This window comes from Apteryx rowi, unplaced genomic scaffold, assembly GCF_003343035.1.
Source record: "Apteryx rowi isolate R43461 unplaced genomic scaffold, aptRow1 scaffold_93, whole genome shotgun sequence".
Classification (NCBI taxonomy): Eukaryota; Metazoa; Chordata; class Aves; order Apterygiformes; family Apterygidae; genus Apteryx; species Apteryx rowi.
This window is the reverse complement of record NW_020451238.1, coordinates 1620809-1636559: the sequence shown is the minus strand read 5'-3', so window position 1 is coordinate 1636559 and position 15751 is coordinate 1620809. Positions and strand designations below refer to the sequence as shown.

General features: G+C 40.6%; 1 protein-coding gene across 2 annotated transcripts in view; it reads left to right on the top strand.

Annotated features, from left to right (window-relative positions):
• The first annotated feature begins 872 nt into the window (after positions 1-872).
• The window catches only part of ARVCF (ARVCF, delta catenin family member), a 174467-nt gene continuing 159588 nt past the window's right edge, over positions 873-15751 (top strand). For both annotated transcript variants that reach the window (XM_026091942.1, XM_026091943.1), the window contains exon 1: positions 873-1088. In XM_026091942.1, the coding sequence (XP_025947727.1) occupies positions 873-1088 (216 nt within the window). The remainder of the gene's footprint in view (positions 1089-15751) is intronic.

Below are 15751 nucleotides of genomic sequence, written 5' to 3'. Positions count from 1 at the left end.
AGGGTTTTAAATGGAATACTTCATAACCTACTAGAGAAGACATAAGGCAGAAGATATATCCCACATAGCTGGGTTTTGAGTTCTTGTTTTTTTTCCTAAATTTGAGACACAAGCAGTCCTGTGTGTTTTCCATGGAAGATATTTGGGTTTGGTTTTGGTTTTCTTCATTTACATTATTAGCCAACAGCTGCATGAAGGACTGTTTCACTGGCTGCCATGCTGAAATCATCAAACACACTTCAACTGCAATTGCACTGTCTGCATTCAAAAGTGTTTTCCATATTGTAGTGTACTCCTACAATTTAAAAATGAAAACTATTTTCAGCCACTGCTTGCTAAATTTAGGGGGTTCCATTCACTTGGAAAAAATGGACACAACTGTTTTCTTGTACCATAAAATTTCTGTCTTAAAAATGTTATACTTCTTATTTAGCCTGTAAAAGGCAAAAATTCCAGGTGTCTGTAGTGAGAAAGGTTGTGTTCCTCGTATCTTTTTTTTGTATAGTTCTTTTAACTACATTATTGTTTGCACAGTGAAATTAGCTTTGCAAGAGGGATGAAAAGCCCTTGTCAGACAGAGCAATTTCAGAAAAAAGATCAAAGGAATTCTATCCGAGGTGAGCATGTGTTCTTTTTTTGAACAGCGATGCCTTGGCTTAATTACTTTTAATTTAAAATCAAATCAGTGGATGGAAATGAAGTCTTTTCAAAGAGCGGTAGAGTTTGCTTCCTAGAGTGAACACTATTTTAGTAGGGTGACTAACAATGTGCATTTTTATTCTTCACCTCTGACCTGTGCCCTCTCCACCCCTTTACCTAACCCTTTCCATTTGCCCTGGTCAGTTAACAGGCAGGAGCATTTGAAAACAATCATGGATGACTATGATATCAGGTCTGCTGCCAGCATTTTAGCCTCTGTTAAGGAGCAAGAGGCTCGTTTCGAGCGGCTTACCCGTGCACTCGAGGAAGAGCGGCGCAATGTCTCCTTGCAACTTGAGCGTGCCAATCAGCCAGCAGACCGAATGAGCATTTGCAACATTGGCAATGGTCAGCCACTGGCAACCGCCTGGCAGCAGCTTGTACTGCAGGTAACAGCCTGCTCATCTTACCTGTTGCTAGAGTTCACCTCCTCCAGAATTTCCCATCCCAGAAAGTCAGGTGCATCTCCTAACTTGTTTGTCATTGCATTTCATTCCATAGCCCAAGGGGAAGCACCAGTATCCCAGAGCTGATATGTTGCACTCATCAATTTAATAGCCCAGCTTTCAGAGCTTTGGCTCAGATGTTGCTCTTACTTCCTCTTAGCTCATGGGATACTCTGTAAAAATGTATGCATCTCTGAGTATTAAACTATAAAGAGAGATCTTCACACCCTCCTCTAAACCTTTGCACTTGCTACAAGTATAGTGATGTTCTGGTGATTTTAAACCAAGGCTAAATCATAATCTCTGTAGCAAGCAAAATTCCCATTAGAAATCAGTTGGACTCTGARGAGAGCAAATAGCATGAAAAGTAGGGTTTTCCCTCCTGCGAAGTCTTATTGTTTGTGTAGGGGGGACTTCATAATTTGTTTCCCATGTATATTCAAATGATGGACTTATTTTTATGATGCAAACTTTGTTGGCTTCTTGATAGCTTGAGATTTCCAGATATTGTTTTGCCTGAAATATGATGTTCTTTAACTGTTTAAATGTATAATGATAAACTCCTTGCATCTCTAAATTACTTAAACYAGCAAATGAGTCTGACATGCAAGGTAAGTCATGCAGAAGCAATAGTACTATTTGTGAAGGTCTGTTTCCTAAGAAAACACTGTTCAGTTGAGAGAGGAGCTCCAGTCTATGGGGATTCTAAAAGCTGGTTCCCAATTATGCCGGACTGTTTTACAACTCTATCTGTATTGGGCTGTATTTGGGCAGACCTTATGTTATATTAYGTTAGCATAGCTCTTCCATTAACAGCTGCCACGTTACTGCGCACGTAGCTGTTTCGGTATGGGACTTCATGTGAAAGGACCGGCCTGCACTGGCTGGGCTAAAAGTATGACATTAGCTGGTAGGAGGTGTAGGTCGTTATCTTCTTGATTAGCAGCAGGGCTGATGAGAGGGGAGATGTGCTTACATAGTTTTTATAGCAAAGGACAAATTCATCTTCACCTTTTCTGAATGAATTTGTGCAAAGTGCCTGACTAACAGCTCCAGAATGAAATACCTTAGCCACAAAACTGATGAAGCATGAGTTTTCTCGTGTTACAGCTTAAGGTCTAACCACTTTCTAGAAAACTTACTAGAAGAGTTTAAGGTACTGCAGTCTGCATGACACTTGTGGAAAAATAGCTGCTGGACGTGCCCCCGGGCTGAATCTGTGTATGTTCAGCTCATTGCTGCTTTGGGAAAAGAAAGGGCTTCAGTTCATAAATAATTAATGTTGAGCTTTTTAGGGCAGCTTGTATATGAAATAAAATGGTTGATTAGCTAAACATGCACAGTTAAGAATTAGTGTAAGGTTATTTCAGTGAATTTTCATAAAATGTACTGAGGGCCAAATTCCTCTCTGACTTACTAGAATTAATTTAATGGTGTTTAAATGAAGGATGAAATTTGTACCTTCAGTCTTACTCAGCATATATAAGGATTACAGCTTTACTATTATATATTGCATTTCATTGTCRAGAGTACACAAAGCAAAAGACAGTCTACACTTTGTAGGGATTGCTAACTCACTAGTGAAATGCAACTATCTCTGAAAAGCTGTGTTTCAGAGASGACTGACTAGTCTCTACATACCACCGTATTCAACCTAACGTTGTAAGTAATATTACAAAATTACCCAATTAGTAGCTTTTCCATTTGGAAACTGTATAGGTGATCATATGTATTATAGTTATCCTGGAATTTGGGCATGAATCAAGGGTTAACTCCATTTTATGAGTGCCATGTAATTTTTAATGACCTCTGCAACCAGGCTTCAGTTTTCTGTGTTGTTTGATTGTTGGAGTGGAATTTGGCTAAGAGATTTGTCAGTGAAGTGTGCGTAGTCAGGGCTTTGCTATCAGAGTCGCGCTCAACGCTTCTTTGTAATATACWCTCCCAAGCTTCTTCCCTTCTTAGAAAATAAAATTAAGCCTTAAAAAAAAAAAAGGGAAAAGACAATAGAGGCAATGTGCCAGAAGTGTAATAGTTTCCTGAAGTCCTCAAAAGACAAAATCAAGGTCTTATGCAAATTATTCTAATTCATTCTGGATTTTTTTGCCAGCCACACTTCTTTTTTTCTTTTAAATACCAACTTTAAACTCATTCTATAACAATATCACCTTGTCCTAGGCACTTCCTTCATTTCACTTAGTAGAAAGTGAGTTCTGCCTGTTCGGAGCCAGTTTTGATTACCCAAGTGACCCAGGTGAATTTTGATGCACTTGTTGACATTTGATGGGAGTGTATATGGCACCATGTAGCAAAATATTGTCTTTCAGCCCCTAACAAGAAATATCAGATCTGCAAATGAGGTCGGGGATGTACTCTCATTGCCAAAAGACTTGTACATAGATTTAGTAATTTTAAATTAAGAAAATGCGTGGGATTTTTCTAAAAGCATCTTAGGGTTGTTTTTAAGGGGAGAAACTGGTTCTGTGAACAAGCTAAACAAACCTTTAATGATTTGTTCAGATATTAATCAGAAATATCTGGGATTGTTCTTTAATGGGAATTTTCTTCCCAAAGAAGGGGTTTYTGGGAGATAGTATCCTCACAATAAGTGGTCCTAAAGGTTGCTGAAATGTCTCCCATTAATACTAGTTTTTTACTGAGGTAGTGGCCAAAGCATCTGTGCTTTCATAGCCCTTTGTAGAAGGCAGTGCCTGCCAAACCTTCAGGTGGTGCCGAGGCTTTTTACCCATCTCTCCTGCCTGCGCTAGGCAATAATGAGCCAGTGCCATATGGGCAGCTGGCTTTGTAAACCAGCACCATTTCTGGTGAATGGGGAGAAAATGCTGCATGTGGCGAATGCTGTTGAAWAAGTGGATAAATATAACTTGCATCAGATGTAGCTTCCAAGGGTCTTTAAGTCTGCCTTCGATTAGAGTGCYGTGCGGAGTGTATTCCTGTGGCATGAACGAGGGTGTTTCAGCCCTGGAACTCCTGGCAGATGTGCCAACGTGGCGGGAGCACTGCGATCCAAAGCCACAGCTGCAAATGCATGCCCTCCCCCTCTGCCCTTTAGGGAAAGGCTTTAGAAGATGTACACATTACTGTAGGTTGTCGAAGCAGTCAAAGTGTTTTTCCAAACTAAGAACCCTCTGGTCATTAGGTACTTACTGAAAACCTTTTCATTACTGTGAAAATGTAATATTTAATGACATTTTAATCATAGAGCGTTTATCTGGTTAATAAAAGTCTTCTAAAAATCCTTCCAGTTTTTAATGATGTTCCTGACTGAGTACCCTAACTCTGGCTTCGAGTGGTGGGAGCCGCAGGGCTGGCCATGGCTATTTTTTACTGAAAGTAAAAATCGGGTTGTACTAAAAAGAGCAGATCTGGCTGATAACGTGTCCTTATGTCTGCTTGCCTAAATTCTGCAGTAAAAGAAAAGAATGTAAAAAATGTGGTTTTTTGTTGTTTTAATATCCCAAGCTGTGGGAGTCTTGGCAGCAGAGTGAGACTTTGCCTTTTTATCGTTTTACCAATGCAGGCGTAGTCCAATAAGCCTCGAAGTCACTAGTGAGTAGCACCTATCATGTGTCTTCTACAAGGTTAGTCTCTGGTGATGATATTTTTTACAAGCTTGATAAATCTTAATACTCTTCATGTGTGAGGGATTTAGTTTAATCTGCCTGGTTCTATTTCACTTCTTTCCAAATCAGCCTTCTGCTGTTCCTCACAGTGGGAACTCAAGTTGGACAGGGAGAAGATACGAAAGCGCCTGTGTGCAGGGGATGCGCTTTAGCAGGCGGAATGCACAAAGCTGCAATAGTATCGCTCGACAGTTAACTATTCAGAGCATAACTTTTTAATAATAAATAATATTCTCTTTTTTCTTTTATTAAAACATCAGACATGTAAAACGTATTAATTCCAAGGTCATATCCTGAGTTGGTTTAAATTGGCATGGCTCCATGGGTTTTAAAGAAGCTCTGTCAACTCTGATCGGCTGGGGAGCTGAACAAAAATGTTTGCATTGAAGGACTCCTTCCCCCTTGGTACACATTGACAATTTCCATTCCTGTTAGTGCTTCATAACCAAAGTAAAGCACAGCATTCAATAATCCTATTTTGCCAACAAATACAGTAGGAAAGTACTTTGATTTTGGAGATCTTGCAATGTCCTACAGGGCTTTGAAAAGGGTTTCCCACTGTTGCACAAAAGGTAGATACTATCCTCCCCCTTATAGGTAAGAAAGGTATGTAAGCTGCCAAACGTTACATGGTATTAACGACAGAAACCAGATCTTTGCTTACAGTTATGGGTGCAAAGAAGGATCATATCGTGTTATTTGGTACATTTGGCTTAAGAGGCACTGGAATAGGTTGAACCTGAAATGGAGATTCTGAGTATGTGTATGTGTTAGTGTAACGTAATGGACACGTAGAATATAGCACTGTGTGTGTGTGTATACGTATATTTACAGAGCCTGGTATAAAAAAGGCTGTCAGCATAAATTCACCCTGGTGTACATTTTTTCTTAGAATGGTATTTTTGTTTACAACCTGGTGGTTTTAAATTGGTAGTCATGTTGCAAGTTTTCTAGAACTCGGCTGTACTTGATGGACTCCTCCAGGAACAGTAGTGCCCCGGGGAAGGCAGCTCTGCTGCAGTCCTGTTCCTCAGGAGCAAAGTGAGCAGTGACAGGAGCACACTGCACCTATAGATTCTGTAGTATGTTTTCTGGAAGCTCTGTCAGTCAACAACATGTGTCCAGAGACCTAGGTCTGCAACCATAAATTAAATCAGTTTAAGTTACCTGCTCTTTTCGCCTAAGAGCTTATGTAAAGTAGCTTATTTTAATTTCCAAAAGCAAAATACAAACTTTGGATCACATTTAAACTTCAGTCCAGGCAGCTTCACTGATACATTTCTGACTCCGCGCTAGGCCAGCAGCTTCAAAGATTTCATCCTGTCACTCTCTTGTGCTTTTTCACACCATGTGAGAATTGGGCTTGCTGATTCTGGTCATAAAACTCTCTCTGTGTGCGTGTGCGTGTGTGTTGTATGGGCTACAACTTCTAATATTCAGATCAAGCAGAATCAGAATGATGTGATGCTGATGGATGTAACTTAAAAATATCTGATATTTTTGTAGCTATTACACCTTGTACTTACCGAAGCTTCTGACTTGTCACCTTGCAAAGCCAGCCCTGGGTGCTTGTGCAAATGCAGTGGTTAACGTGGCGTGACTACGGTGCTGGCGACCAAACCGAACGGCCTGTTTGTACCTTTTGTAATACCGTGCACAATAATTTGGTCCCGTAGACGTGACTAACTGAAAGACAGATTTCTCTGAAACAGGGCTTGTGATTACGCCATTTATAAAGGCTTATTAATGATTCACTGAAGCCTGCTCTCCAGTGGTTTGGTATTAGCTTAACCGTTTCACTACAGATTTGAATTGGAAATAATATAATTACTATGATCGCTAGTGTAGTTAGTTATACTGTTATAATTGTACCTTGTAACTCATAGGAGTGCATGGTTCTCCTTTATAGATAGACATCCTGAAAGTGGGGGAGTTGGAACAGTGCAAAACCTGTTGCTTCTAAACTGAGGAAATGCACAAAATAAAAAATGTATTACTTACAAACCAGAAAAAACCTATTTAAATGGTTTAAGTGATGAGGTTTTTAGAGTCATTCTTTTCATATTGTTGCTTTGATTATACAGACATTAAATAGAATGGTAATAAACAGGCCCAAAATTCTCTATCTTCTTTAGTGTCCTACCTCTATAACTGATGAGAGATTTTTTTCRTATGTTTCTCCAGCACAGATATATGTGTGACCTTACTTTTTCATAAATTGTTATATAGTTTTGATGCAGATGCTCCCTAACTTTGTATTTAACCAAGGTATTAACAAAATAGAGTTGAGAGGGAAGCAGAGAGGTCAGTGGGAGTGAAGAGACTTGAAGAGATCACAGACTGGTTCTTTTTCATTTAACACTCCTGCCAAAAAAAACAAATAAAACAAAAAAACCCCATCCCCTACCCCAAGAAATAATCCCCCAAAAGGCCATCGTGAAATGCCAAGTAATCAACCAAGCTAATAATAACATCTAATTCATTCTTTCTCCACTCTGCAAATGTGATTCTAGCTGTTCAAGAAAAGTCAATTTATGGAACAAAGCCCATGGTTAAGATGGTTTCATGGTTAAGATTTTTATCAGTTATATTGCAATTCATGTTCCAGAGAAATAAGACCTGATAAAAATAAACAAATGCATTTTTCCTTATTTATTTATGTATTTAGTGAGGTTTTTGCAGCCATACTTAAGCATCAATATTCTTCAGTCTTGTATGTTAATCTGAGGTACCTTTGACTTCTGCCAAAATGACATTTTTGTGAACTGAGGGTCAGTTTCAAGAAAAAGGCAAACTGAAAAGTGCAGCAGAATGCATGGCAAGAATTTAAAAAAAGGAGAAAAAAATAGCTCAGATTGCCTCAGTGTAGAGCAGAGAATCTCTAACAAGTGTAATGAAATACAGACAGCAGAGTTATTGATGCCCAAAATGTAACTTAGAAAGATTAACTTGATGGTATTTTCTTAGAAAAGCAATGTGGACTGTTAGAGTACAGGGACCATTCCCAGTGCTTTGATATTAAAAAGGTAGATGCTTTAGTATYGTATATCTATTTGAATATATGCAGGGAAGAACCAAAAAATGATTCCTGTGCCGTACTGGAAGTCATCAGCTTCCTTTGTTTTCCTCTCCATCTCATCCAGAATGCATTTCTATCTTTGCTAAGTATGTCAAGTTTTATTTAATTAGTTATAGTCTGTAGTGCCTCTTGGCTGTAGAGCATTTCTTTCTTTGTGATATATTTGTGCTCATAGTAAGGGACTGACAGCATGGAAAAGGACTCGCATTTTCCCTCGCAGGTAAGGTCAGGTACAGACAACAATGCTGTGCGTTCATTAAAGTTCCCGGTGCTACAGGACTATGTCCCGTTACAATGCCAGATACTAAGAAAAAGCTCATGGGTAGTTAATCCAGGCATGTTCCATTTCTGCTACTACAGAGCAAACTGCAAAATGTGAAAGAATTTCTCAGGGTGGTCCTAATTCTTTTGTAAAACCAGCTGAGACCACAGAATTGTACGTTCTGATCCAGGGGTACAGTAAGGTTAGGACAGACCTTGGTGTGAGGAGTCATACCATGCCTGTTGTCCGGCCAGCTGCTGGTGCCCTGTTCCTGGCTCCCCTGTCTTTGTAATTCAGCTCCCGTCCTTTTGGCCTGTAGATCACTGTGCAGTTACACATGCACTAGCTATGCCCCTGGCCTGCTCCTGTAAATTCAGTATGTATGAGTAGTCTTACCGAGTTTCTGGGAATGCCCTGGGTCGGGTTTCAGCTACAGCATACGTGCAGCTATTCAAAGGACAGCTCTGGGCAGGGGGGGTAGAAATATGATTCCATAGGAGAACGAGTSTCTGAGTTCTTAGATCAGGATTCAGTGTGAGCTGAGAGATACTTGCTGTGCCTTTGAATCCCAGCAAAGTTAGGAGCTGAACCAGGAGCTATTACTGAGCGGCCTTTTGGGAAGACATGGTGTCCCCCATAGGTGGGGCATGGTCTCTGGCTTCCGATATGTTAGGAATGGTCCCTGGTGAGTTGAGGCGGGAGCCTTTGCCTCCTCTCTCTTGGCGCTGTCCCCTCTCCATGAAAGCAACAGCTCCTGGTTTACAGGAGGATCTTTTGCTGGTAGCTCAGCAACAGTGGAAACCAGGATGAAGGGGCTGATGCTTCTCATAGGCAAAGTACTGATTGCTTAAGACAGTGCTGCTAAGCCAGCCTGCTCCTTACAGGAATTCAGGCAGAGCAGTAGCTATCTTGGAATTACTGCAGGCGTTTCAAATACAGCCATTTGTCTTTCCAAAGTGACAATATGGCATATCACACCACTGTGAGCTCAAGAAACTCCTGCTGTTCACCTTTCTGCTGGGATTAGCCAGATTCCAAGAGGAATCAYGAAACCTGCTTCCTGGCTCGCAGCAGGAATGTGATAGCACAAGGCTCACAAAAGAAGAGGGTTTGTGCAACAGGCAACCTGGCATATCCCATAGGAGAGCCCCTGAGAGAGGGAAGCCGCTAGAATTCCCCTGAGAATTTACATCTCCTGGTTCTTCTATTCCTTGCTAGCAGCTTTTCCCATAAGATTAATCTTTAGTCTTCATGTAAGGCCTTAGATGGTAAAAACATGGATACAAAGGTGAAGGGAAATACTAGCACTGGTTTCAGCTACAACTAAAGAGGATCAGAACCTCTGAAGTGTTTTCCAGATGGGATTTGATAAGAAACATGCTAAGCTCCTCTTATTAGAATTATTTGGGGTTCAGAGATGTTGGCATGCAGCAAAATCCACTCAAAATATGATAGGTTATCTGAGAATTGTTTGTGTAAAAATTTGTCAGCAAATGGACTTAAAAGGTAGATCCCAAAGGAATCACTTGAAATTTAAATAAAAGAAATAAATAAAAGGAACTCAGTGACTGAGAAACTGCCAATCTGTCTTTGGTAAGACAAGGATTATTTTATTTTTTCCTGCAATATTTGTTTTTTTCAAAATTCAATTACATACTATTTCATAGCTTTACATTTGCAGGTTGAAAATACATCTGTTAGCTCAAAGACGCACACCTTCGCAGAATATCTCACTGTTTCTCTATCAGCAGAAGTACCTCACTTTCATGTCTCACACTTCATCTCTTAAGGATGTGCTCTGCAACTTTATATGGTAGCTACTAAATTCCAAAGTGCCATCTAATGTTTGTCAGCAGGACAGCAACTGGCTTATGTTAATGATTATAAATGCAAAGCAATGACCATATTTGCTCTAAACGTCTTAGGAATATTTTTGCAGTTTCATTTGACTTGGACAGTCCCAACTTGTTTTGTGTGAATTTTTATTGAATGAGATTTTGGAACCAACTGAAAGGCAAGATGTGCAAAAGTGAGCATAATTTACACAACTGTTAACCTTTTTGGCCTGAAATTGTGCCAGAAATTGTGCCAGACTTGAATTAAAATTATTTAATTTGAATGACAAATTCACAGTTTCATAATAATTTTTCATAATTTTACATGGCTTTAGTAGTAAAACTATGTTTTCTGCTAAGAATACATCTAGAGAAACACATCCAAATTTGACTCTACTTGCTGTGTGTACCTTATTATGCAAAGGGGCATCTAGGTTGTTCTTTCGATGAAGTCTCTTACTGTTGCAAGATCAGTGAATATAACCTCAAGTAATTATTAAGCATGTCTTAAAAAAAMCAGAAACATTCAAATGCAAGAATTAAAACATTAAAGAGTAATATCAGGTTTAACAGGATTTTTAAAAAACAACCTTGTAGTTGCATTTACTTCTTGATAATTAACATGAAAAACATCTTACATTTTAAAGTTATGATTTATTTTTCATGTTCTGCTGCTTATTTGCTTCTCAGCTCAGACAGCAGAACATAGAGAATTGTACTGGCTTTTTAAAAGTTTTATTCCTTGTGCTTTTATTTCCCAAGCACACTACTGCACTAGTCCAGATGGGATGTTCAGGAAGAAGGATTTTAAATCCTCACAAAACCTTTTTGCACTATATCTCTCAATTTTATGAATCTTTATGAAAAGATTTTCTTATTATAGGCCTTGATCTTTATACGTACCAGTGAGGTAGACCTTTGCTTTCAAGGCACTGCACAGTAGTCAGTGGGTCTTCATAAGCCTCTGCCCTTGCAGATCCACAGGTAGCAGCAAAAATGTTTTCCAGAAACTTTAGAACCAACAAGCAAGCAAGCAGTTAGTCTCCTTTCCCCTGAGCTTTTGACCTGAAGAGTTCAACAAGCTTTTAAAACCAAAAACTTTCTACAGTTCCCTTTCTGCAGTCTCCATAAACTGAATTAATGCTGAAAGAGTCAAAAAATGAATGTTCGGTTATGACAACTTTGCTAAATTACTGAGCCTTTTGCTAGTTCAGGCCCTCTTGTTGATGGTTCGGACGAGGCGCTCCGTTGCTTTGTCACAAGCGTGGAGTCATTCGCTGAAGTCCTCGGCGTGACGGAGAACAGACTGGCCAAAGGTGGCCAGGGGCAGGCTGAGAGCGAGTGCCAACTATAATTACAGCCTTTGGTTTAAAATAAATGTCAGAGCTTACTCTTGCTGTAAAAAACTGCTTCCCTCTTTAAGCTACCAAATTGCTGGCTAAACAGACTATTTTTTAACTGTAGTTGTGGTGATGGAGAGGGTTACAGAATGCTGTCTGAGCTCATTTTAGGCACTTAAACTAAAATGTATATTTAGCTGTTGGCAGAGTGGTGTTTTCAGGATGCTATAGTTAAAGATTGAAAAGAATTATAGTTTCCCTATTTCTAACCCGGAAAGATTCATTTCCATTASCTCTTCTTTGCAGTCTATTTTCATGTGTAAGGATTTCAAATACAAGAAACTTGCACTGGAATAGAATTTCAAACACAGAGATCTGAAACAGCCTCAGGTTGTTGTTTTGGAGAAGATAGTAATTACCTGGAAAACTATCATAAAAATCAGTTGACAGTCCAGACAGCTATCAATCCAGTACATAACGGCAAACCACGTTTGCTCTCTGAACAAGAAACAGAATGGCGTAAGCTAATCCAGTGTCTTCTGAGCAAGTTATTGTAATGTTCAGTTTGAAATAAGTCACAAATCACCTGGAAAATCCTAAAAGCAAATCTAAGAAATGAAAAATGACTAATACTGGCTCTTTCATGCGTTTCAGTGTCCTTGTTTTCCTTTCCAATAACTACAGTATGAAATTATGGCTACAGTACCAGTCATATATTTGATTTGTTTTTCTTGCTCTTGTCATTCTGTTATAAATGTAACACCATTTTAATTTTTTCCTTAAAACTGGAGGAGATTTTTCTATTTTTTATCCCTGTATGTAGTCAATGCCAATCTACATGAAGCTGCTGGGAAGAAACATAGGTCATTCATGTGACTGCGACCTATGTGCAGTGACATCTAGCTTCCTTTGTCCTTTAGTTCTAATGTCAGCAGCGCTGTCCCCTGCCTGTCCTTGTTCTCATCCTGTCGTATGACAACTTGGATGAAGTGGAGTTGACTGAAACTAGATGTAGCAAGATGGAAGCTGTGTTTGTGTACACATGAAAATCCCCTGAACTTGCTGGAATTCCCAGTGCCCCATTCTGCAGCCAGTGTCTGCTTCCTCTCTGTCACATTGGTCTTCAGCCTTGTGGTCCTTTTGACCTCTCTTTAATACTGGATTCTTAAATAGGGATGACACATAAAATTATCCCCCATTTATATATGATTTACCCTCTGATTAAAGCTATCTGGCTTAGTCTCCATTTCTAACTTTGCAGCATGAAAGCAACAAGATTCTCAAAACCATGCTGGTGAGAATGTTAGCAATATTCTGGWGGAGCCGTTATTTATAGCAGGGCCTTTTTGGAGCAAGTGCGGATGCTTTGAAAGAGCTCAGGTAATTTTTCAAGCATATTTAGAAAYGATGAAAACTCTAACAGAAGAAGATCTTTCAAAATGCCCCTTGGGGATATAATTTTCTGTTTTCATTTGTCTGTATTAAAAACATTAAAATGGGGCACGCTGGCACATCATGGTGTACTGTTCTTTAATACTCTCACTTACCTGGTTTATTTGCTATATGAGATTCACAAAACAATTACAAAAATTCCTTGGTGTGGCAGCACTTACATGAATATCGGCCGTCTGGTAGTGCGAGTTGTGATGGATAATTGTGGTGCTTTTGCCTGTATGGTTAGCCGTCATTCCTGACCCGTCTGGTGAGTTCTTGCTCTGTTGGGTTTATGGAAGTTGCATATCACTGAAGCCGTATGTTATGTTTCCAGGCAGAGCTGTAAACCCTTGAGAGCAGATCAATCTAGAGTGCAGCACTAGTGATGGAGAATTTTTAAGGGTAATGGGAGAAAATAAAAAAGAGAGTTTGGACCATATACTATTGTACTCCATATTCCAGAAAATTAAATCCCTTCCTTTTTATAAATTTTTAATTTCTCAGAAGAAGGAAGTTCTTCCTCCTATTTTTGCAGCTGGAAAAAAATGTGACAGAGTAAGAAATTAAGGTTCAGCTGAGGGGGAAAAAATTGGGAGGGGTAAAAAAATGTTGGAGTATAGTCAGCAGTCTGATACTAATGGATAGACTGTTGTTGCCAGAATTTGGAAGTTCAGTATTACCTTAGGGATCTAATCCATAACTCTTATTTATGTAATTAGTTCCATTCTTTCACTTCAGCGTGGCCAAATCCAAGCATTCAGAATCATAAGGCCTCTGAAATATTGCATGTGGCTAAGAAATAAGGAGATTTGAAATGCATTTTGTCTTTAAAAAAAAATACTGTTTTTGCTTTGGCTCATCACATTTTCAAACTTTATTTTTCAACCAGATGGCCTACGAACATCTGTTACGTTTTTGAAAGCAAAATTTCAGTTTTTAATTAACAACCTGACCCCAGAAGGTGGGGCTTCAAACTCCAGCAATGCCAGTCTTGCATGGTTTGCAGAAATAGCTGTGGGTTTACAACGTGAGAGACTTCTTATGTGAGTAAGATTTGGCAAGTTCATCCAGGAAGGTTTTCAGTTTCGTTGTTTTGCATGCCAGAGTAGCTACTTCAGTGCCCTATGGATATAGACTTTATAATGTTTTCTTTGACAGTGTATAAAGGTCTGGCACGTATCCATGTGCATGTCTAAATTGAATGTTACTTTTCTATACCAGGATGGCCTCAACAGAAGTTGAACTATTTTAGTTAGTTAATTAAAGAAATATTGGGCAAGGAGAAGGGGGSGGGGAGAGAGATGAGTGCTGTACAGGTACAGGAGACGTTCATACAAAATACATTTCTCTTGCTTTACTTTGATCTTTAAGTATTTTATTAAGGGCCACTACCAGTTGCCTCTAAATTACTCTGCTTCAGATAGACTCAGAGTGCTTTTCCCCACCCCAGTGAAGCAAATACTTTGCTTCAGTTGAAACTTTGTGAAATACCCTACCATTGCTTCTGTCAACCTAAAGAGGAGCCTTTACGATATTTATTTTTAAGCAATTGAGGATCGGAGTTGAGTCACACAGTTCTACCCTGTTCTGTGTCCCCAGAATACAAAGCCTTAGTTGTAGTATTCGGTTGGAACCCTGGCATCTCTTTGGCAGTAACAGGAAAGCTGAAATTAGGATTAAATAGGTCTGAGACATTCCTTCCTGTCCTCAGTGTCACYGTAGGAGATGCTACCTTCTCATGTTTATCTGCTAGGATTGATGTTAATTACATTGACACTGGAAGCATTTTTTAGAATTTTCAGGGAACCCAAAACCCGGATGAAAAGACCACGTTTGCTGTGCGAAGGTGACTCTTCTGAGAATTACAGAACGTTCAACTGCGACCTGCCTTCCTCTCTGTGTTAGAGCTGCTCTCGCTGTCTTTGACTATCCCCATTTTCCAGGGGCAGTCTCTAATTTGATTCCAGCAGCCTTCAGCCCCTAATTACTATTGCTCAGGCACTAGCTTTTACAGTGGTGGATTTATTTATTGCTTCAATTYGCTGCAGGAGCCTAGCATGAAAGAGAGGAGAAATAACCCTTGGCCATTGGCTCGTCACTTAAAGCAACGCTACTTAAGTCGCGCTGGAGGCAGCCCTTGGCCAGCTGCCTCTCAGCCCTGGCGGAGGGCTTGCAGCTGAGGGCAAGGCTTTAGTTGCAGCGCTAGGTAAGCAGGTGCTCCCACCCCTGGGGTGGGTCTGTGGTGGAAAAGCCTTCAGGTTAGTTAAGGCTGGCTTACACCCACCTACCTAGGTCTCCTTCTTGTAAGATCTGAGGTCCTTCTGTGCTTGGTAATACATATCCTTCTGGCAGTTTCTTGCAAGAGGCAGAAAGAGGGTCAGGTCCTGGAGCTAGGAAGGGTGGGAGGCCCTCTCTCCTCCCTGCTTTCGTGGAGGTTCGCGGCCTCGGCTCTCGGGTAAAAGCTGGGTGCTCCCAGCTTCCTAGCAATGAAAGGAGAGGAAAAACATGCCATACCCTGGTGCGAAGTCCCTGGGTTTGTTATAGGATACGTTGGATGCGAGATACAGCACATCTGGCATTCGTTTTGCTAAGGACTGGTTTATCAAGACAATCTTTCAGCAAATGTGAGACAGCTTTGTGGGCAGGTGAATGGTTTTAAAAAAAGGAGGCCAGTGGTAGCTTGAGCTGAAAGCCTGCCCGTTTYGCTGTGAGCCCTAAAAGGGAGGAGGCTGTGACTGAAGATGATCTTTCTCTGGTGCCTGCGGAATGGCATCGCTCTCCGTGCCTGTGCGAAGTGAAGTGCCGAAAGCAAGCAGGAGGTTTCCTTCCCCGCGTCCGGAGAGGGCCGGAGCTGCCCGGGGCCGGGCGCCTCGCTCGGCGGAAGGTCAGCGCGCCCAGGGGCGCCGCTCGCCGCCCCGCCGCCCGGGGACCTTCTTGCTCTTTGTCTTTCTAGCGCGGCAGGCGAGGTGCAGGCGGGAGGGGGCGGCTGGGCAGCGCGGGGGCTCCGCGCCG